This window comes from Mobula hypostoma, chromosome 7 (genome assembly GCF_963921235.1).
Source record: "Mobula hypostoma chromosome 7, sMobHyp1.1, whole genome shotgun sequence".
NCBI lineage: Eukaryota > Metazoa > Chordata > Chondrichthyes > Myliobatiformes > Myliobatidae > Mobula > Mobula hypostoma.
In genome coordinates, this window is record NC_086103.1 from 83,463,483 (window position 1) to 83,487,296 (window position 23,814).

General features: G+C 42.8%; 1 protein-coding gene across 1 annotated transcript in view; it reads right to left on the reverse strand.

Annotated features, from left to right (window-relative positions):
* Positions 1–23,814, reverse strand: part of LOC134349413 (dedicator of cytokinesis protein 2-like) — a 732,270-nt gene that overhangs the window by 469,496 nt on the left and 238,960 nt on the right. The window contains exon 24 of the mRNA XM_063053680.1: positions 20,585–20,655. Coding sequence (XP_062909750.1) covers positions 20,585–20,655 — 71 coding nt within the window. The remainder of the gene's footprint in view (positions 1–20,584; positions 20,656–23,814) is intronic.

The window sequence follows — 23,814 nt, forward strand, 5'->3', positions numbered from 1 at the left end:
CCAGTAGATGAGGCTACCACAAGGGTTCCACAACAGACCCACTGTGTACCACATGTCTCTGAGACAACGAGACAACATCTAAGAGACTTACCAGCCATTGACTTGACTATTATATATTATATGGATGATGTCTTGATTGCATCTGACACTGCAGAGCAGCATGAGTGAGATGTGCTTTATTTACTCAATCATTTATCCTCCGAGGGTCACAGAACAATTGCAACAAAATAAATGATTTACTTGGAACTGTTAGAGCAATTTTTGGGTTTAGGACTTATACATTTAGCAGTTGACTTTGGCTACCAGTCTTCACATCTGAATATGTGTTGTGGATTTAATTTGGAGTACAGCTCTGAACAATGAGCTCCTAAAAGCAGTGAATCTCAGACCAGACAATGCTGATTAAAATTCATTTGGTGTTTGTTGTGTGGATGCGAATCAGGAGGTGTGAAGGTTGTATGTCGTTTCAAAAGAAGCATGGTCCCTACATTGTAAATATGGAATAGTCCTTTGATGTTTGGCACATAAAATGTTGAGTCCTATGTTCGGCCAGTAGATCTTTTGACCGAAAGCATCTCCATATGATCCCTGCTGTACCTTGTTTTGTTGAATAAAGAAGCTATTTTGTACCTACCAGTAATTTTCTCCAATAACTTCATTCACGCAACAACAGGGACATAAAATTTCTCAAGGCAATTGGGAAATATTGAGGATTTTGCAAAGACTTTCAAATCAGCATCACCACCTCCAACAGTCCAGTAACTCTGATCATTTCTGGATTTGTGAAACTACCGCAGAACATGGTCCATTCATATGCTGAAATTGCACAACCACCCAACCATTTGTTGAAGGACAGCAAGTGCTCAGAAGACCATGTGTCTCCTAATGAAGAACAGTTAGAAGCATTCCAAACTCCAAAGACAACATCATGTACAACATTTGCATTATGTATTCCTTACACTGGTATAGCTTTTACTCTGTACACCAGTGAAAAACATGGTTGCATGGCAACAGTCTTGAGTCAGGAACATGGAGATAAAGAGTTATTTTTCTATGTTCTTGACTACTATCTGCAAAATTGGATTGTGTGCCACTTGAATGAGGTGTGTGTTTACAAGCAACCTACCTGGCAGATATGGCTGTTTCCAGTATTATGCTTGATCATATTTTGAATACTTGATGTACTCATTCAGTTTGCACCTTACGGTCAATGAATAGGGTCTCTCAACTAACAGCAGCTTGATGGTCCAAATGGACACCTAATATCATCATCCAGCAAGCAGGTCCAGTGAATCCAGATCCACTGTTGCCAACTGAACATGGAAGACTATAAGACCATAAGATATAGGAGCAGAAGTAGGTCATTTCGAGTCTACTCCACCATTTCATCATGGGTGATCCATTTTTCTTCTCAGCCACAATCTCCTACCTTCCCACTATATCCCTTCATGCCTTGACCGTCATCAGTAGACTATGGTGACCATAACTATGCATGGATAATAACATGCCATGAAGAGGCAAACCATTACAAAGAAATGCCTCTAATAAACCCGGAAGTGATTTTGCACACCAAGGCACTTGACAAGGTCCCACATGGGAGGTTGGTCAAGAAGGTTCAGTCATTCGGGATTCAAGATGAGGTAGTAAATTGGATTAGACATTGCCTTTGCAGGAGAAGCCAGAGGGTAGTAGTTGATGGTTGTCTCTTTTAATGGAAACCTGTGACTAGTAGAGTGTCACAGGGATTGGTGCTGGGTCTGTTGTTGTTTGTCATCTATATCAACAACCTGGATGATAATGTGGTTGACTGGATCAGGAAATTTGTGGATGGCACCAAGATTGGGGCTGAAAAATGGTGTTTGGAACTTAATGCAGACAAGTGCAAGGTGTTGCACTTCAGTAGGACCAACTGTGGTAGTGAATGGTAGGGCACTGAGGAGTGTGGTAGAACAAAAGGATCTGGGTATACAGGTCCATAATTCATTGAATGTGGCATCACAGGTTGATAGGGTCATAAAGAAAGTTTTTTGGCACATTAGCTTTCATAAATCAAAGTATTGAGTACAGGAGATAACGTGTTATATTGAAATTGTTTCAGACATTACTGTGGCCTAATTTGAAACATTGTGACAAACAAGAGCTAATCTGCCAATGCTGAAAATCAAGCAACATACTGTGTGCAGGACAGATGTAAATAAGGTTGAAAGAGTACAGAGGAAATTTACAAGGATGTTGCTGGGCCTGGAAGGCCTGAGTTATATGGAAAGATTGAATAGGTTAGAGCTTTATTCCTTGAAAAAATAGAAGATTAGGATATTTGACAAAATTATAAGGAATATTGATAGGGTGAATGCAAGCAGGTTTTTTTCCACTGAGGTTGAGCAGAACTGCAGGTAGAGGTCATGAGTTAAGCGTGGAGGGTGAAAAACTTGAAGGAAGGATGAGAGAAAACTTCTTCACTCAGGGGTTGTGACAGTGTGGAATGAGCTGCCAGTGCAAGTGGTGTATGCAAGCTCAATTTCAATGTTTAAGAGAAGTTTGGATAGATACATGGATGGTAGGAGTATGGAAGGCTATCATCTTGGTGCAGGTCAATGGGAGTAGGCAATTTAAATGGCTCAGCATGGACTAGAAAGGCCTAAGGACCTGTTTCTGTGCTGTACTTTCCTATGACAAACATAGATGGTGGTCGAGAGATGCAAGTTCAATGCAGCGATGACACTAATCACAAACTAGTCATGCCAACTAAATTGCTTCCTTCCATGCAACATCAGATACATTCCTTAGGACTTATAGTATTGGAGTGGAAAAAGATAATTAACAGATTCTTCCAGTGGTGTGAGAATCCAAAGTCCAGGGTAAAAACTCTTCAGGGCACAGATATATGTATTATGTGCAAGAAAACCAATCTTGGAACAGTGGAAAAACTACTACAACTATGTGCTCCTGCCCCAACAGGACCATTTTTGCATCTACAAGTGGACTATATTACTTTACCAAAGTGCCAAGGACACCCCAATGTACTGGCAATAGTGCATAAGCTATCAAGCTATCCCAGCACAAAAAGCCACTGCCATATGTACAGCAAAAACTGAGCAAGGACTACATTTCGAGAAAGGGATTGCCCTGTCACATTGATTCTGACCAAGGAACACATTTCACTGGGAGTGTTTGTTAGGAATTATGTCAACTTGTGAACACTGAATGGTCTTTCTATTGTCCACGTCATCCAGAATCATCAGGGCAAGTCAAACAAATGAATAGGATCAAACAATGACAGGGTACCATGAAGAGGGTGCATCATAGCCTATGGCCCTTCCTATGGTCTTATGTAGCATCAGAGTAAACCCAAAGAAGAAAACTAAATTAAGCCCACGTGAGGGTGTAACAAGGTGACCCATGCCACCTCCTGGTGTTATTGACCTCAGAGAGGTAAGCATACATATTATGGCAGAGAGTTTAGTTAATTATTGTGTGAACCTAACCCAGGCTGTTCAATCTGTTTCTCAACTGGTTTCTGTTGCTTGGAGTGATCCATAGAAGGAGGACACACATTGATTTCTGGTGATCAAGAAACCACATGAAGAGCCACTAGGAGCTCAGTGGGAAGGACCTTATGAAGGGCTGTTGATTACAAACTCAGCTGTGAAAGTAGAAGGTAAAAATAAGTGGATATATGCTGCAAGTGAGCCAAAGTAGTGCCCAAGATGCCCAAGAAAGACAACAGGTACTGAGGTTAATGTGCTAGTAACTCCGACTCAGTGCCTACGTGGCTAGGCTAGAGTGAGCAAGTTATCATCCAGAAGTCGTCGAACAAAGTTGTTAACTACTGGGCACGATGTTTATTATGATGTTATTTGTTGTTGTATTTCAACCAACCATGAGAAATTAAAAATATTGCTACAGCTTTATAAAGAGTCAACAATGACACATCTGCAGAGAGCAGCAACAGAAATGGTTGCAATGCATAAAATGGTTTCCAAAATCAGATGGAATTACATCTTCCCTTGTTGGGAACACATGCAGTTATAGCCAAGGAGTATTGTACTTAGATATCTGATGAGTCTGAAGACATAACTGATCTGGCTGATCATATCCATAAAGAAGCAGCTAAAATACATCAATCCGATTGATGGGATTTCTTTGACTATCAAATCAAAGCTAGAAAACTGCGGTTACTCGATATTACAAACTATAATATTTGTTTTATCATAATTTACAACTCAATTACTTGTATAAGGGCCATCATTACGAGAGCTGCTCAAACTCACATAAATGTGTCTACTTAAAGTATACATACCTATAAGGACAATGCACTCGATTATGATAATTATATAAATACCCTGGTAGGGAGTACTCTGGAGTTATGTGAATATAGCAGATATTAATTCAGGCAATGGTTGTTGTGATTCATCTAGCACGGTATATAGTGGGTGGTGCTTGTCGCTCTCACTTACAGCTTCCACCGCTGGCTCGCTGGCTCCTGAAAAGGAGAGCTGAATGTATGAGTCTCTCCCTACCAGTACAGAGGCTCTCCAACAGCAAGCCTCATGTAGTGCTGGCAAGACATGGAAACTGAATTGTGGTGGTGGTGGTGGTTATCATCACAAGCTGGCGCAAAAGGTATGGAGATCCTGAGATTTCCAGTCATCAAGAGACTCAGACTCAGGCTGAACTACAGAGGACATAGAGGACGCAGGCCCACCAGTGTGAGGACATGCCCTGGTGCTCATGAACCAGATCCCCAGCTATGAGTAAATAGCTCCAATGCCTTGTGGATAGCTTTGGCATTGGTGAAGGCTACAGGACTAAACCGAGACAGTAGATCCAGAGTGGAGCCCCTAAGATAGCTGGACATTATTGCACATCCTTCCAGCAGCTCCTGCAGCCAAGCTGGTGCCAAACATTTTGCTTCATAAGATTTCCTTTGGACTACACTGGCGAGGCCAAGAAGGGGATCTTGACGACTGGACATCTCAGGATCTCTATACCTTATGCCCTAGAGGTGTCTTCCACTATAAATATGTAATTTAAGGGACGCACTTGTCAACCCAGGATACGTTTGTGACCAATTACATGGTCAGTAACCTCAGCAGTCTAAGGAGGGTGATTACATCTGATCATGACATGCCATGCTTAGATTTGCTTATGCCAACGACCATGGGATTACGAAGTAGCAGAGAATACAGATGAGAACTGGAGAGGTGTATGTGAATGTAGAGTAGTGTGTATGCTTTGTGTAAGGGACAAGCTTCTAAATGAAGCTAGACATTTTGTTGAGACCAGGCCGCCAGTTTCAAAAGGTACTTTCTGATTGTCCTTGATGCCAGAGGGGTGTGTGTATTCTCATTTGGTAAGCAACAAGGTAAATGTAGCGTGACTACTGACAGCACTTGGGTAGTGTGGAAGATATCGGAGAGGTGCATGTATACTCGCCTGGGAAACTGTATCGCAGTGCATTGTTTGTAAATGTGTGTTTGACTGCATGTGTGGAAAAACCTAGAGCCAAAGCCCAAGAGGGACAATAATACTGGAATACTTAACTTTCTATGTAAAAAGGATACAGCAACATCATGGGCTCAGTTATGAAAGGGGAGAGAGCTCACAGAGTATATACTCGATAAACTTGAGAATGTTGAACAGGGAATGGACAAAGCTGCCTACCAGATGCACCCAAACACATACTGTACACATATTGGTTAAAGCTAAAAACCCAAGAAGTATGTGGGACAGTATAAACCCAGAGGTGCAAGATAGAACATGGGCAAATAGTGGGAACGCCAGCAATGAAGGAAGATATCAGAACTTTAGGGAAGTAGTGAGGCAATGATCTGGAGGAGGAGAGAGTAACTGGGGAATGATGATGTCGATGAACCTGGCATGGACTATGCAAAGTAAAATTACCAGGCTTATGAAGAATACTCAAGGCTGGACAATCAGGGGAGGTACGATAAAATCTTCCTGAAATGCTCGAGGACTGAGCTCAGCCCACCAGGAGGTGGGAATAACTGACTTGGGAATAACTCCACAATAGTTTCATGGGCTGGAGAAATAGATGAATAAAAAGGGAAGAGGGGTCATAAAGTGATGTAGTGGATATAGCTGCTGCAAACACACAAAGAACTTGCTTTGTTTGCCACCAACCAGGACACTAAGCAAGGGACTGCTAGAAGGGTAAAGGAGATGGTTCGTTTCATCTATGGTGTCTCAAGCCATGGTTCAAAGGCAATGCTGCAAGAGGGAAAGAAGGTGAGACAGTTACCTATTGAGGCAGGCAGAAACCACGGCAAAACCTTCCCTACCCAGATTGACCACTAACCAGATTATAGAACTTGGAAGGATAGCTTCCAAGTCTGACAAGCAGCTATCGGCAGACCCCATTGCCAGAATTGGTCATCCATGGATGTACACAATAGGGAGCCAGTAATGTGATATGTTAGTGGACACAGAAGCTTTAGTATTGATAACTACCCTTGCCCATGACTGGATAGGATATTTATCTTACAGGTATAGGAGAGGATAAAGAGTGAAGGCAGAGAAAAAGTGATCCTCTAGTATTTGAGTTAGAGGAAGTGCGCTTTCCAGTGGAGTTAAGAATATTGCTGAACAAGAAATATCGTTGTGGCTGTCCCTCGAGGTCGAGGATGATGGTCTTCATTCTGTTGATCTACTTATGGGCTCTCAAGTGGCTTATGAGTCCAATCCTGGCTTTGAAAGTTCTTCCACATTCAGGACAGGTAGTTCCAGATGGCAGATCGGGCTTTGGTTGTTGCTGCCTCTCTTTCCATTTTCTTCTCTTTTCTTCTAATTCTGCACATCTGTTGGCTTTGAAAGTTGCTGTTCCTTCTCGGATGATGGCTTGCCAGAGTTTCCTGTCCTTGGCATTGGTTTCCCAATTGTTGATGTCGATGTTACATTTCTTCATGTTGGCTGTTAAGACGTCTTTGAATCTCTTCTGTTTGTGAGATTCAAAGGCAAGAAATATACTACCCTGGGGATAGATGCACTTAGTAAGGCGGGTGCTGTCATAGATTCTTGGACAGGACAGATTACAAGGACAAGTCAGAGTCAGGAAACATAATAGTTACAGAACCAACAACATGGCCACAGCAACCCTAATGAGCAGAGACTGGAGACAGGAGGATGTATTCAGATTGTGTCAAGAGATCCCAGAACTCTGGCTGAATACAAATAAGATTGTGAACCAGTCATAATAGACCTAACTTGACCAGAAGAATCAAAAAAGCCCCTACACATTAAGTGGAAACAAAGGTCTGAACTAATGAATGGTCCCAGAAGGATGAGTTGTTCTAAACTAGGACACATTGCCCAATACTGTAAGATAACCAGGTCATATAATCAGAATTTTATATATCGAGCATTTTGAATTTGGAAAGCTCAGAAGATGTTGGAATTTTTGTTGATGCGGGGATGGTTAAATGCTTGTCTATGACCGATAACTTCCAGAATTCTGTGTTTCAAAGCCTTACGATCTAAGATTCTGGAGGGTGGTGTGAATATGTGCTAAAAGATGTTTTGCTGAATGTTTAACCACTGAAAGTAACTAAAACATGAATGGTTTGAGTTCAAAAATATTGCAAGAGGTGTGGCCACACTCTAAAAGACTTTAAAAGACTTATGACCCCAGCCATTATCAATGCTCTTCACAGACTATCTGCCTGGCAACAGTGGTTTTGTGATATGCAGCAACCAGCCACCACCTACTCCCGTGGCTTCACGTGACCCTGATTGTTGGACTAAGCAGGTGCTACACCTTGCTCAGGGGTGACCTGCAGACTGACGGAGGAAAGGAATGCCTTACAGCTCCTTTGGTAGAGACGTATCTCCACCCTTCCACCTGTCACACCATAGTAATACTTTTTTCATCTGATATGACTTTTGTCACTTGAGAGAGAGAGCGATAGAGAGAGAGAGTGCTAAGCCATCTGTATTGGGGGATATTCAAATTAATCCAAGAGGAAGATCCTGTTAATTGATGTGAAATTGTGTGGGGCCCCATCCATCTTCTCTTTTCCTTTGAATATCTACTCATTGTGTGTTAAATGTTTGTTCCAAGTTTTTTTCAGTTTATTTATGAACTTCAGAAGGAAGAAAAATGTGAGCATGGATTTTGTTTTGTCTTATCTCTGTTTAAAGTCAATGTCTATTTACTTCTTTACTTTGGAATCAGTATTAGAGATAGAGACGGAGATTCCACACAGGCCATGTGGAATCCAGATTAAGGTGATGGAAATGTGAGAGGCCCAACTCTAGAGATATGAGATTCCCACATTTTAGAGAGAAATTGACATTTTGGGAAACTTGTGATTTGTGTACACTCAAATTGGGAGATTTAGATTTGTTTTAGAAGGGAGATGGGAACACCAGTGGAGTGACCTAAAACATTGCTTTTCTTAACAAGAATATTCCGTAAGCTTAAACAAATATATATCGGGTATTTTCAATGCACAGATTGAGTTTTAGTTCTTTTGGAAAGAACTTTCCGAAGTTGAGACATAGTCACAGTAAGTGTCTCATGAAATGCAAATAAGAGGCTCGGACTCAGGTCATTCCTATCTCCTTGAATGCAAATGTAGGATGCACTTGAAGTCCTCCAATGTCAGGTAAAATGTGTTATGAGAATACACATAAAATTAAGATGTTTGCTGGCCTGGGCTAGCATCAGTGGCATCAGCAGTTGGTCTGCCACCTGCCCTCAGGGGAAGGAGAGATAAGGAACAATGGAGCAGCGTCTGGAGATGTGTAATGAAGGGATGTGGGAGGAAGAGCTGTCTGGAGCGGCTCCCCCCTTTGAGCCCTGAACTGTTTGAAGTGATGGACAGGCGATACCCCAGCAGGGGGATAAAAAGGGACAGGTTCGCTAAGACAGACACACACGCCACCCGAGGTAACGAGACCCTGGAAGCGGTACGCTTCTCACGAGTGGGTGAGAAGTGCCAGACAACGACCAGGGTGGAAAGGTACGATCAGCGGGAACCCGGTGTGTGTCCGCCCTTGCCTGGGTGCCGGGTTCACTGCAGAGGATCGACCGCATCTGGAGGAGGGGTCACAGTCGGTGACCTCAGGTGACATCACCAAGGACCCGCCCAAATGCTGTTTGTGAGCCATGCCGCTGGTCTGTGAGTGAGGCAGTGTTCTGAATGATCAGTTGTTCCTATTCTATGTCTCTCTTCCCCCACGTTGTCCACCGCCATGGCAACGATTACTGCGAACTGAACTACAAACTGGACTGAACTTTGAGTCATTTTGAAATTGGTCATTTACCCCTAGACAACGATAGAGCTTGATTGATGCTGTTATCTTAATTCTGTGCACATGTGTGGTTATCATTGTTGAATTGTTGCATTTATTATCCTTTCGATTACTGTGTTGCTTGTTTCTTTAATAAAACTTTCTTAGTTCTAGTACTCCAGACTCTAACTGAGTGATCCATTTCTGCTGGTTTGGCAACCCAGTTACGGGGTACGTAACATAAGTGGGGGCTCGTCCGGGATTTTGAACGCTAAATTTGGGACGGAGTAAATTGATTGGGTTAAAATTCCCGAAAGAAAGAAAAGACAAACAGCAGAAATGGAGGTTGAGGAATTTATAAAGGCGCCGACCTTGGAGGCATTAGAGGATGCCAGGAAATCGGAATTGATAGCTGTGGCAAAACGGGTGAATCTTGCTAAGGTGAAGTCGACAATGAGGAGAGAGGAGATACACAGAGCTATTGTAGAGCATTATGTATCTAAAGGTGTGTTTCCCCAAGGTGAGCTGGGGGAGGTGTCTATTGAAAAACCTGCTGGAGACGCGGTACAGGTGCAGCTTGAAAAACTGAGACTCGAGCACGAGTTCCGGGTACGGCAGTTAGAACACGAAGAGAAGCAGTTAGAAAGGCAGGAGAAAGAGAGAGAGTTAGAAAGGCAGGAGAAAGAGAGAGAGTTAGAAAGGCAGGAGAAAGAGAGAGAGTTAGAAAGGCCGGAGAAAGAGAGAGAGTTAGAAAGGCGGGAGAGAGAGAAAGAGGTAGAAAGGCAAGAGAGAGAAAGACAGTTGGAGAGAGAAGAGAGAGAGAGGGACAGACAGTTGGAGAGAGAGGAGAAACAGAGGGAAAGGGAATTTGAGCTGGAGAAGTTAAAGATAAGGGCCGAGCAGGGGCTCGTGCCGAACCAAGGTGGAGGGTTCCGGGCGACCCAGGAGGTTAGGCTGGTTCCCCCATTTGACGATACCGATGTGGATCGGTACTTTCTCCATTTCGAAAAAGTGGCCATAAGTCAGGAATGGCCGAGGGATAAGTGGGTTGTCTTACTTCAGAGTGTACTGAAAGGGAAGGCCCAACAAGCTTACTCTGCTTTATCCGCGGAAGATGCCCAGAAGTATGAGGTGGTGAAGGAGGCCATCCTCAGGATTTATGAGTTGGTCCCGGAGGCATACCGGCAGAGGTTCCGGAATGCGAGGAAGCGGTGGGACCGCACGTATTTGGAGTTTGCTCGTGAGATGCAAACATATTGTGAGCATTGGTGCGCCTCGAAGGGGGTAGAGGGGGATTATGACAGACTGCTGCAGCTGATTCTGATTGAGCAGTTTAAAGGTTGTGTCCCTGAGGGTATGAGACCCTACCTCGATGAGAAAGAGGCAGCCACGTTAGCCGCAACTGCTAAGTTAGCGGATGAGTATGCGTTGACGCATAAAATGAAGGTTGCCCCGAGTAAAGGCTACCAGAAGGGTAGTCAGGACGGCGGGGAGAGTCCGCCGGAAAAGTCAGAAAGTAAGCCGGGGACTAGTGAAAAGGATAAGGTAGACCGGGAGCAGTCTGGTAGGAAGTCTCCTGGGGTCGTCTGTTATAATTGTGGGAAAGCCGGACACTTTGCGTCCAGGTGCTTTGCCCCAAGGAAGGAGACGGGGAAAGGAAAAGCGGAAATTTTGAATGGCTGTATTGAGCTGTTAAGCGAACCGCTAGGGAAGGACAGGTCTGAAAAAGTCCAGGAAGGGCGCGAGAGGTTTATCTCGGCCGGACTGGTGTCAGTGAAGGAGAGGTTAAAACCAGTTCCAGTGCGGATCTGGAGAGACACGGGAGCGTGTCAGTCACTAATACTGAAGAGTGTATTAGAGTTTAGCTCAGAGACCCAGACTGGGGAGGTAGAGGTCAAAGGTGTTGGGGAAGGGACAGAGTCAGTCCCTTTGCACCAGATACATTTACAGAGCAACCTGGTCTCTGGACTAGTCACGATCGGGGTGAGGTCCGAATTACCGATGAAAGACGTGGAAGTCTTGCTCGGTAATGACATCGCCGGAGGAATCGTGTTCCCAGTCGTGAGATTGACGGGTCAGCCTGCCAGCATGGAGGCCCCGCCCGCGATGGTGAATTTGGCTGAAACATTTCTGCCAACCTTGTATGAGACAGGGTGTAGTGAGATAAGAGGTAGTGAGGGAGCTGGGACGGACGTAGCAGTAGCCAGGAAAGAATTTGTGCAGACGCAGGAGCGAGACGAGGGGCTGATGGTTTTGGCCGAGACCGCTCTCTCTGACACAGCCTTGACAAGCTATTGTGCGGATAAGGAGGTGCTAAGGAAGAAAGGGAAATCAAGTACAGCATCCGCAGATGAGGAGTGGGGGGTGGTGCAAAAGAGTTATGGGGATGAGGTTTTTAACATGGCCCACGAGGTACCCCCCGGTGGACATTTTGCGGTGCTGGAGGAAACAGTTGGTGGAATCATGAAAGAGATTTACCGGCTGCCCAGGGGGAAGAATGTTATTGATCATGACCGACGCGAACTGAGACGGTCACCGGCTTTTGATATGCTAACAAACCTAGTCGGTGTTAGCGTGGAAATCAATGAAGCTAGGGGCCCCTTGCTAAGAGGAAAAAACCATTTTGAAAAGATTAGGATGGGATCGGTCAGATGGGAGAAGGCTATTGTTTTGGCCAGGTCTACTGATAAGGTCTCTCCCTTAATCCCCGAAGGAGTAATTAAACGACTCGCACCCATGTGTTTGATTGTCCCGAGGAAATGCAAAGAACTGGGACGTTGGGTTATGTCAGTTACAATAGGGCAGCCAAGTAAACAACACCCATATTTTTTGAGTAATTCAGTGACTAAAGGGCTGATGAACACAGAGGTGTGTATTGGCAATTTAACACGGCTGTCTGAAGCCAGCTTGATAGTGAACCTTGGAAAAAATGAATTCGGCCACACGAATGTCACTTACCTGGGAATTGTGGTGACACAGGGGCAGCTGGCAGTGATGCAAGCTACAGTGCAGGCTATCGCTGACCTCCCAACCCCGACAGACAAGAGGGCCCTCAGAAGGCTTTTGGAGATGGTGGGGTACTGCAGGAAGTTTTGCAATAACTCTGCGGTCAATACCCGTCCCCCTCCTACTAAGCCCTTGCGAGGGAAAATTGAGTCGGAATGGGACGACCCTTGTTGTTGTGGTCCGGGACAAAACCAAATGAGAGGTTACATTGGTCGCAATTCATCAGTGTTTTTGGCCACTATGAAGTTTGCTGAGTTGGAGCCTGGTCTAAGGGATTATTAATAACACGTGTAAAAGGAACAGAAAATGTGATGACTGTCTGTCAAGGTGTTGACAATTTCAAATTCTCTGTATTAGCTAAATAACTGTTAAAGATGTATATTGTGTATGTATCAGATAATGTAGTCATGTTTGTAATTTTTACCTCCCGGTAAAAATCCTTAAAGGGGGGAAGTGTTACGAGAATACACATAAAATTAAGATGTTTGCTGGCCTGGGCTAGCATCAGTGGCATCAGCAGTTGGTCTGCCACCTGCCCTCAGGGGAAGGAGAGATAAGGAACAATGGAGCAGCGTCTGGAGATGTGTAATGAAGGGATGTGGGAGGAAGAGCTGTCTGGAGCGGCTCCCCCCTTTGAGCCCTGAACTGTTTGAAGTGATGGACAGGCGATACCCCAGCAGGGGGATAAAAAGGGACAGGTTCGCTAAGACAGACACACACGCCACCCGAGGTAACGAGACCCTGGAAGCGGTACGCTTCTCACGAGTGGGTGAGAAGTGCCAGACAACGACCAGGGTGGAAAGGTACGATCAGCGGGAACCCGGTGTGTGTCCGCCCTTGCCTGGGTGCCGGGTTCACTGCAGAGGATCGACCGCATCTGGAGGAGGGGTCACAGTCGGTGACCTCAGGTGACATCACCAAGGACCCGCCCAAATGCTGTTTGTGAGCCATCCCGCTGGTCTGTGAGTGAAGCCGTTCTGAATGATCAGTTGTTCCTATTCTATGTCTCTCTTCCCCCACGTTGTCCACCGCCATGGCAACGATTACTGCGAACTGAACTACAAACTGGACTGAACTTTGAGTCATTTTGAAATTGGTCATTTACCCCTAGACAACGATAGAGCTTGATTGATGCTGTTATCTTAATTCTGTGCACATGTGTGGTTATCATTGTTGAATTGTTGCATTTATTATCCTTTCGATTACTGTGTTGCTTGTTTCTTTAATAAAACTTTCTTAGTTCTAGTACTCCAGACTCCAACTGAGTGATCCATTTCTGCTGGTTTGGCAACCCAGTTACGGGGTACGTAACAAATGCAAATGAGAGTTCACCACTGCTGACCATAGAGGACCTGAGGGAGCACAGCAGAACAAGTGAGTCAGCCCACTAAAAATCTCATTATAGAAAACTTAAATAATGACCTTCAACCTCCTGATTGAAACAGACCTAACAAATGAAAAGGAATGGGAATGCAAATGCAGAAGACAGAGACAGAGCTTGTCAGCAAGCCATGAATAAAGTGTTAAAAATACAACAGTTCTGGAAGGTAGTTGATTAGTTATATAGATCAGAACATAAAGTTATTGGGAAAATAGATGGGAAGGATCGGGTTATGGCAGAGGCATCAGGGTCCACCCTTCGTTCAATCCACAATCTTGGCAGACTGAGAAAGAGAGAAGACATTGCACACAGCATCAGAAGCCAGCCTCTCCACCTTGAATGGTGAGTGAACACAAATCAGCTAGTCCTTTCAGTGGTTGGGCCAGCAATTAAAAGGACATACGGGGGGGGGGGGTGCAACTGGGGTGAGGTCCTTGCAGCTATTCAGTTGGAGACACCCCAAACCCTCCTGTTCGTAGATTAAAGAGACTGAGAGACCGTTGTCAGATCACTCTGATAATCTTCTGTCATGGCATGGAATGTGAACCAGAAACAACGTTACCTTTCTGTGAACCTGCTACAGAGTAAATACTGGCCGCCACTATTGATAGTTTTAATAGTGGCGGCCAGTATTTACTCTGTAGCAGGTTCACATAAAGGTAACGTTGTCAGATTGAAAGGATGAAGGTAAGTGATCAAAGTATAATGGGCCAGTGGGAAAGGAGGCAACAAGCACAGAATTTCAAAGCTGCATTTTAAGGGCTGGTTGAATTAACAAAGTCAAATATGTACAAGAAGGGGATGTAATCAAATATCTGGAACATTTTATTGCCATCTCGTATCCATCTCACAATTGTCAATTAGAGATAATAGGTGGTGTATATGTAGGCACACAGGGATATGATAGGTTGGTAATTAAGGAAGGGATCTGAAGTGAAGGTAATTTTTGCTGCTCCTTTATTAGATCCTCAGAATTTCTCCTTCCTGCAACATATTTCTTTCATCCTTTTGGGGATTTGTGGGGGTGGGGGAAGGGGCATGGCATATTCTGAAAGTCGCATCCGTCGTGGTTGGTCAGTTTAAAAACTGCAGCTGCTTTCCCCATTGGTTAGTCACCTGGTGTCCAGTTTCAAATGTCCCAGGTATAAAATAGCACATGCAGACTTGCTCTCTCTTCCTTTGTTTAAGGCAAGCGGTGCACATAACCACAAGCTCTGTATGTGCTTTTAGCTAAGGATGTTTATTGATTGTATAACTCGGGGAACACGAATGTTTGGTCAAATTTTTACTGTGTGTAAATAAATGATTAATATACTTATTCACAGTCAGTGCTTTCCGTCTCACTTCGTAAATCTGTGAACCTGATTCAAACTTACAGGGACCAAGGAGAGGATATGTTAGGGAGTACCTGGAATACGTGTAAATAGCAGATATTAATTCAAGCAAGAACTAGTCTTTGGTTCTTAATGTAAATTGTGCATTGCAAGCTTGTCCCAGCAAAGGTACTTGAACATTCAGAGGTGTCTCTCACTGTAGACATGCACTTCAAAGGAAACAATATCCACCCAAAGTATTGATGTAAACAATGTCATTATAGCTGTTGAAATTGTATTGAATCACCTGCTGTTAATTTGATCGTAAGGCTATAAGAATGAGATGTACATTGTGTTTGTGAAACTCTACTGAGAGGGTCTCTATGAGAGTGTCTGTTTGTTGTGCCGAATAAACACTTTCATTTCTACAACTTATCCATTTTCTCCAGTGACTTAGTCACTGTCACAACATATCCTTCAATGTTTTCATAACTCCAGGTGAGTGTTTGAATATTTTACAGTTAATGCTGGTACCACAAGTTGTCTGCCTCTGAAATTTCAGATGTGATGATTTTAAATGTGTGATTTAGAATCAAAGTGGGGAATGTTGGTTCAGGATTAGAATTAGTTTTTATAGCTTATCTTTCCTATGCTTGCTTGTATTTATCTATAATTATCTATATATGTGTAATTATTCAGTGAACTTTCCAGTAATTTTTCTAGAATCTTCTTAGTTCTTATGCTGCAGATGTCATATCATTTGAATCTGGCCATTTTATAGCTTAATTGTTAATTGTTATAACTGGAGCGTTATCTTTTCAGTCAGAGTTAGGTGTTTTGTATGAGACGATCATGATTTAGTGGTTCTTGGCTCTTCTTTCTTTGGTAGTTCTTTTCATTGTAACACTTAATAAAATGGCTGTAAGCAACAAGTTTTACGCCTCATTCTTGACTTCTGAACCTCTGAATCGCAAAAACATTAGGATCCAACAGAGGTTCTATTAGACCATTGCAATTTGTAACATTATATACTACTGTATATAATTTTCTGACAATGCCTTATGTTATTTGCAGTGCTTGAATCAAACATATTTTGTTTATCATGCTTGCTAATTCTTAATGAATACTTAAAAGAATTTTGTTTTATGCTGCTCTGTAAGCCTTGACAGAAAATTTCCAAAGCATAACCCATTTAACACTTGAGGTATTTTCACTATGTAATTCAACTTTAACTGTATACTCAGAGTTTATTGTTAATCCTAAGAATGCTTTCAGAATCTGGGAATGATGCACCACTGGAGTATTACTTTTAAAAGCTAATGTTAAATCTGCAGGTACCACTCTTTGAGCAGTGTCTTCCAGATGATAACAGCTGAGAGAAATTAAATGAAAATGAGCTGCTTGTTTAGAAATTGTCCTCAGTTGGTTTTTACCACTGGAGATGGGTTGTAAACCAGCCCAGAGAAACAAAATCAAACTCCCCTGTTATCTGAAAGGATTGCTGTGAAATGAGTCACTGTGAGCAAAGGCAGTAGAGTAAAACAAAAAACTCTGCCTCTGACATGCCATTAATCGGCAATCTCAATCAAAGTTGTGCTGAGAAATGAAAATATCATTGAGTCGTTCAGCTCAGAAATGGACCATATGGCCCATTGAATCTCTGCCAACGTACAAATCCTCATTTACTCTAATCCCATTTTGTTTTTCTCACATTACCTCAAAGACCCTTGTAAATTCCACCTCGCACTTGCACACTAGTGGCAATTCAGAATAGGCAATTAATCTTCCAACCTTCTCAACTTTTGGATTTGTGAGAAAACGAGAGCATCCAGGCAAAATCCACAAGGTCAAAGAGAGAACAGGCAAGCTCCAAACACACAGCACCTGAGTTCATGATAGAACTGGGTCTCTGGAGCTGCAAGGCAGGAGCTCTACTGTCACTCCCCTAATCCCTTTCGTTGCCTCTCCCTAGTAAGGTTAGAGTGGATGTTTCCGACATCAGAACTGATCTATTTTGTTTAGGGTGGAGGAGAGAGAGGCTTATTTAGCTTCCACCTCTGCTTCATTTGGGAGTCATTGGTTCTGACAATGTACATTGGCAATGGAAAATCTGTTAGAGGTACTCAACTGGCCAAGTCATCTGTAGAGAGAAAGGACTTACCCATGTTTCTTGTCAAAACCCTACATCGGGACTAAGAGTGCAGCCAGGAATGGATAACTAGGAAAGGACAGTATTCTAGATAGGGATAGTGACAACTCTCACCTTGATTAGCCCAAAATGCTTAACAAATGCCATTTCAGGGAAAGAGATGGTATCACAAAAGAAAAGATAGTTTTAACCATGGTAACTTAGTTCAAAGTTCACCCGAAGTTTGATGTTAGAAAGTGAAACAGGACTGAACTATTTCATAGGCTCATGACAAACAGACTTTATGGCACAATTAAACGGAGCATGCAGCAATCCAGCTGTAATGCTTGTGATTTTTGCATTATAAAATAAACAGGCTTCAGGGTAAACATGGGTAACCGAAAGGGAATTTACAGAGGTGAATGATAAACTGCACACGGACTGACTGCTTCCCTTCCACACTTTAAATCTTTACACTTGAACGAGATATTCCTGGCAAATGAGTTAAAGGACAATCCTAAAAGATTCCAGATGAATATTTAAAACAAAGGAGTAACCAGGAAAAGCATAGGACCAGTGTGGTAATCTGCATGTGTGAAGCTATGGGAGATAAGCAAATACTCCATAACTGTGGAAATAGACATGGATGCTAATAAGTTCAGGGAAGTGAAGAGTGCCATTATAATTGTGCTAGAGTCCTATTTACTTAAGAACAAGGTTCCTGCAGTCCTGAAGAGCATGAAAATGTCCCAAGACCCTGAGCAGGTGTATTGTATGACAATTTAGGAAGCAAAGGAGGAGACTGCCAAGGCACTGGGAGATATTGTTGTATTTTAAATAGCATGGATAAGGTACTGAAAGATGAAGGAAAAGTATACAAAGGGTACAGATAGGGAAATGCAAGCCCACTTTTCCTACTAAGGTTGGATGAAATTAGAACTAGAGTGAAAGGTGAAGTATTTAAGGAGAACCTGAGCGGGGACTTCTTCGCTCAGCAGGTGGTGTGTGTATAGAACAAGCTGTCGGTAGAGGTGACATTTCAGCATTTAAAAGATGTTTACATGAATGGGAAGGTATGAAGGAATATGTCCCAGGTACAGGTTGATGGGACCAGACAGAATAAAAGTTCGGCATGGACTAGATGAGCCAAATGTCCCACTTCCGTGCTGTGGCACTCTTTGACTTTATGACTCATAGAGGATGGCTTTTTTTAAGAAGGGCTGCAAGGACAAGTCAGGGAACTACAGCCGGTGAGAGTTTCATCTCTGGAGGAAAAAGTTACTGGAAGCAATTCTGAGGAAGAGGATTTATTTACATTTGGAAAGATTAAGAATAGTCAGCACAGCTTGGTTTGTGGGAGATCATATCTCATAAAGCTGAATGAGGGCTTTTGTGGTGGTGGCCAAGATGACATGTGGACAGGGTAGTGGTTGTTGTCTACGTGCACTTCTGCAATGCCTTTGATAAATTCCAATTTGTAGGCTGTTTTAGAAGGATAGAACATGGGATCTAGGATGAAATAACAAAATGGATACAAAATTGGCTTGGTGGTAGGAATTAGAGAATGGTAATGAAGGATGACCTGTCGTATGTCACAGGGATCAGTGTGTGTCCTTCATTGTTTATTGTCAGTTAGGGTGGACTTGGAGCACTATATGCTGTTCTGGCCATCATGATATAGGATGGATGTAATTAAGCAAAAGTGTACAAAAGAGATTTACAGGAATTTTGCATGGATTGGTAGTCTTGAGTTATAATGAGCAATTGAATAGTCTGGGACTGTATCCCCTGGAGTAAAGGATGACACTATAGATGTTTACAAATTTACATGAAACACAGAAAAGGTAGATACTCCCTGTCTTTTTCGCAGATCAAGGGAATCTATGCCTCTCAAAGTCCAACCCTACATCCCTATTGTCAGAAGTGCAAATGGGAAAGGCTGGCGAATAGGGCTCTGATGAGGATGTACAGGCTAATCCCCTGTACAGTAGATACAATGGATTATAGAAACATTGATAAACTCCAATCATTCCATCGTCTTTGGATGTTGGAGACAGGAGGTCATTAATGGTAACCACTGGGAGCTAATGGCCAAAAAAGAAGAAGGGAGTCTATAACTGGAGGGTATAGGTCTAAGGAGACAGGGGAAAGATTTCATGGAGAGTTGAAGGGCACGTTTTTCACAGCGTGGGTGGTGGTTATGCAGAACAAGCTACCAGAGGAGATTGTAGAGGTGGGTACAATTAAATGTTTAAAAGTCATCTGGATAAGAACATAGACAGGAAAGGTTTACAAGGATAAGGGCCAAAATCAGGCAAATGAGATTGGTGGAAATACGCATACTAGTCAGCATGAACGTGTTGAGCCAAGAGGCCAGTTTCATGCTTTATATCTTTATGAATCCATGAAACTTTTAATCAATAATGCCTTGTTTTAAAAAGGTCTTTTCAGTCTTTCTTTACCTGATCTGTTAGTTGTGACTTCTTGACACACTGTAATAAAGTCACTGTCTCATAGTGCCAGCAACCTGCACTCAGTTCTGCCCATGTGGACATCTGCAAGTTCTCCCTGTGATTGCCCAGATTCCTGCCAGTGCTTTGATTTCTCCTCATATCTCAAAGGCCAGATTAATTCGGCACAGTAAATTGTGTGTGATTAAATGGTAGAAACAAATAGGACTCAATGAGAATGTGGAAAGAATAAGAAAAATGTGTTAATGTAAGAGTATTGTGATTGGGTGGTTCGTGACAGTAAGTCATCAGTGGGCTGAAGACCCATCACTCTTTGACACTATACCTCATATGTTATTTCTCATGTCTCATCTGGTACATTGTACTTCACTTCCAGATTAAAATAAAATGATTGTGGTAAAGATTTTGAAATAATGTCAGAGGAAGATAGCATTAAGATGGAAAGAGGACAAGGAAGGTGGCAGGACTTGCAGGCCTGAGTTATGGCAAGAGGTTGGGTAGGCTAGGATTTTATTGACCGCATCAGAGGAGAATGAGGATGATCTCACAGAGGTGTATAAAATCATGACAGGCATTGGTAGGGTGAATGCACACAATCTTTCTCCCAGGGAATGTAAATCAAGAACCAGAAGGCATGGGCTTAAGTGAAAAGGGGAAAGATTTACAGAAGGACCTGACGGGCCACCTCTTCATTTAGAGGGTGGTGCGCACACGTAGCGAATTACCGGAGAAAGCATTTGAGGCAGGTACAATAATAACATTTCAGACACTTGAACAAGTGTATGGATGGAAAAGATTTTGAGGGATGTAGGCCAAATGCCGGCAAATGGGAGTAGTTTAGATGGACATCCTGGTTCATATGGAGGATATGGCCCAAAAGGCCTGTTTCCATAATGAATTGCTTTATGATTCTATACAAACTTGCATAGCTGTTCAAATCCTTTCAAGCCTTTCTATTTCTGACTGAAGACGTAAATATAACACAAAAGTTTTCTCCATAAAGACAATGCCTCTTCAGCAAGCTATATCTTACCTCAATAATTTGACGTCAAATACTGATTCTACGTCATGCAGCACAGAGGGCAAGTACTTCAAAGAAGCAACCTGGGATCAGGGAAAGGAATAGATAAACTGAATTAGTGAATCCTTGCAAGCCTACAGTTCACAGACATCAATTGTCTTCACAGTTTGAGAACTAATGGGCTGACAATAACTTGTGTATTGAAGCTGTCACTGTTTCTGAAGCATTCATTAAACCACAGCAGGCTTGTTACATTCCTCCTCCAAGGTTATGAAACATCCATACAGTATTTCCAATGTGGTCACCATTTTAATAGGAGGACAAAACAACTCAAAATTAATTTCTACTTCCGATTCTCTGTAGAAAAAATAATTATGTAAAACTGATCTTTACTCTGGCCGAATCTTAGAGAGTGAGAGCTTCAAGAGTGGTGCTTGGACTGACAGGGCCTTAGCGTTTAAATTTCTGCTCCGGATTTCTTCACTGCCTTTTTAAACTCTCTAATTGCAACTGAGCAATATCGTAGGGAATCAACCTGAAACATCAACTAGCCCTTTGCCTCCACAGATGCTGATTGACCCACTAAGTTCCTCCAGCTGCTTGTTTTTCACTCTGAAATGCTATCTTAGTTCAATCAATGAGAGGGGAAGCATTGGCTACGTAATGGTGGTGGAGGCTTTGGGAAGCATGCAGAAGAGATTTACCAGGATACTGCCTGTATTAGTAGTTATGAGCTTTAAGGAGAGAGTGGCAGAGTTAAATTGCTTTCTTTGGAGTGTTAGAGGCTGATGGCAGACCTGATAGATATTGCAAAAATAACCTTTATTCATAATGTATATGAGAAGAAAAAGTGCAAACTTGTTCATATATTATCATTACATTTTAGTAGTGTTAACTTATTTTAAAAACACTGTAGTTCTATTCCCACCAATGTGACCACTTGGGTGATATGCCCTTTCATTGCTGAGGGCCCCACCCAACTCAGTCCTTCCAAGTGCAGCAGCAGAAGGGGTCTAGACTGAGGTACTTCCTTAAAAAGTCTCTGTATTGTTTGCACCAAGTTTCAGTGCATCCCACACCCCTTGGAACAGCCCATAGACTTGAAAGTCTTACGTTACACAGCTGCTGGAGATGAATTGGAATAGGGACCTCTGTATCTTTCTCCACATCCTCTAAGCAAATCCACAGCCTGCAAAGAGGTAGGTGACTGCCTGTTGTCCTTTACATCCATCCCAGGTACATTGGGAATGATGTGTTATCTGTACAGTAAGAACCTGACTCTGAGGGCCCCAAGCAAGGTCCTGGTGCCTGTTGGGAAGTTCTGGTGATGAGGCATTCTACCCGATTATTTTTAAAATTTTATTTATTTAAAACAATTTTTAAAAATTTTATGTTACAACTGTGAAAGGCATAATAAAGTAGACAAGCAGAACATGTTACCCACAGTGGACATGTCAAACCTTCAAGCAGAGAAGAGGAAAACTGAAAGGTGAGGTAAGTTTTTTTTTACACAAAAGTGACAGCTGTTTGGAATAGGCTGCCAGATGTAGTGGTGAAGTAAATATGATCGAGATATTTGAGAGGCTTTTAAATAGATACATGAATATGCAGTGAATAGAAGGGTATGGATCGTGTACTGACAGAAGGTATTTAATTTAGTATCATGTTCAGCACAGACAAACAGACGGTCCTTTTCTATGTTCTATGTTTTGAAATGTCTAGCAAAATCAAGGAATGCTTAAGGTATTCTTCATATCAGTGAAAAACATGAGTATGACTAAAGTGAGGGCAGGAACGAAGAAAGGGGAAACATCTACTTGGAATTGGAAGAGGTAGGGGAGGACCTAAGTGAATACTTTACTTCAGTATTCACCAGTGAGAGGGACCTTGAAGAATGTAAGGTCAGCGGAAAACAGACTGTGATACGCTGGAACATGTTGATGTTAACAAAGACGATGAGCTGGAACTTTTGAAAAACCTTTGGATAGTTAAGTCCTTGGGGTCAGACAGGATATTCCCCTAGTTACTGTGAGAAATGAGGGAAGAGATTGCTGCACGTTTGGTGATGATGCATCCTCACTGGCCACAGGAGCAGTCACAGAGGACTGAAGGATGGCAAATGTTATACCTTTCTTCAAGAAAGGCAAAGGGATGAACAGTAGACCAGTGAATCTTATGTCAGTGATGGGGAAACCAATGGGGAGCTCTTAGAGAAAGGATTTACAAGCATTTGATAAGCATAGGCTGATTAAAGATAATCAGCAAAACTTTGTGAGGGGTAGGTTTTGCCTCATGAGCCTGAGTGAATTCTTTGAGGAAGTGTCAAAACATATTGGTGAAGGCAGAGTAGTGGATCTGGTGTATATAGGTTTTAGCAAAGCATTTGACAAGGTTCTCCATGGTACATTCATTCAGAAGATCAGGAGTTATTGAATCCAGGGAAACTTCGCTGCGTGGATTCAGAAATGGCTTGTCCACAGAGGGTGGTAGTACATGGAGCATATTCTGTCTGGATTTTGGTGACCAGTCCACAGGGATCTGTTCTGTTCTAGGGCACCTTCTCTTTGAAATTTTTGGATAACTTGGTTAAAGAAAATGAAGCGTGGTTTAGTAAGTCTGCAGATGAGACAAAGGTTTGTGTTGAAGTTGACTTAGGTTACAGTGGGACATTGAGAGGATGCAGAGCGGGGCTGAGAATTGCCAGATGGAGTTCAATCCAGAAAAGTGTGATGCGATTCACTTTGGAAGGCCAACACTGAAGGCAGAATACAGGGGTAATGGCAGGATTCTTAACAGTGTGGAGGAACAGAGGGATCTTGGGGTTCACCTCCATAGATCCCTCAAAGTTGTTGTGCAAATTCATAGAGTTGTTAAGAAGGCCTAAGGTGTGTTGGTCTTCATTAGCTGAGACTTGAATTCAGTCGTGATCATCTTATTATAGGAAGGATGTGAAAGCTTTAGGAAGCTGCAGGGGAGATTTACCAGGATGATGCCTGGATCTTATATGGATAGGTTGAGTGAGTTAGGACTTTTCTCTTTGGAGAGAAAGAGGATAAGGGGAGAGTTGATAGAGGTGTTCAAGGTCATAAGAGGCAGAGACAGCCAGAGAAATTTTCTCAGGGCTGAAATGGCTAATACAAGAGTGCATGACTTCAGGGTATTGGGAGGAAAGTATAGTGGGGACATGGATGCATAGAATGCACTGCCAGGGGTGGTAGCTGAAGCAGATACATCAGCAACAT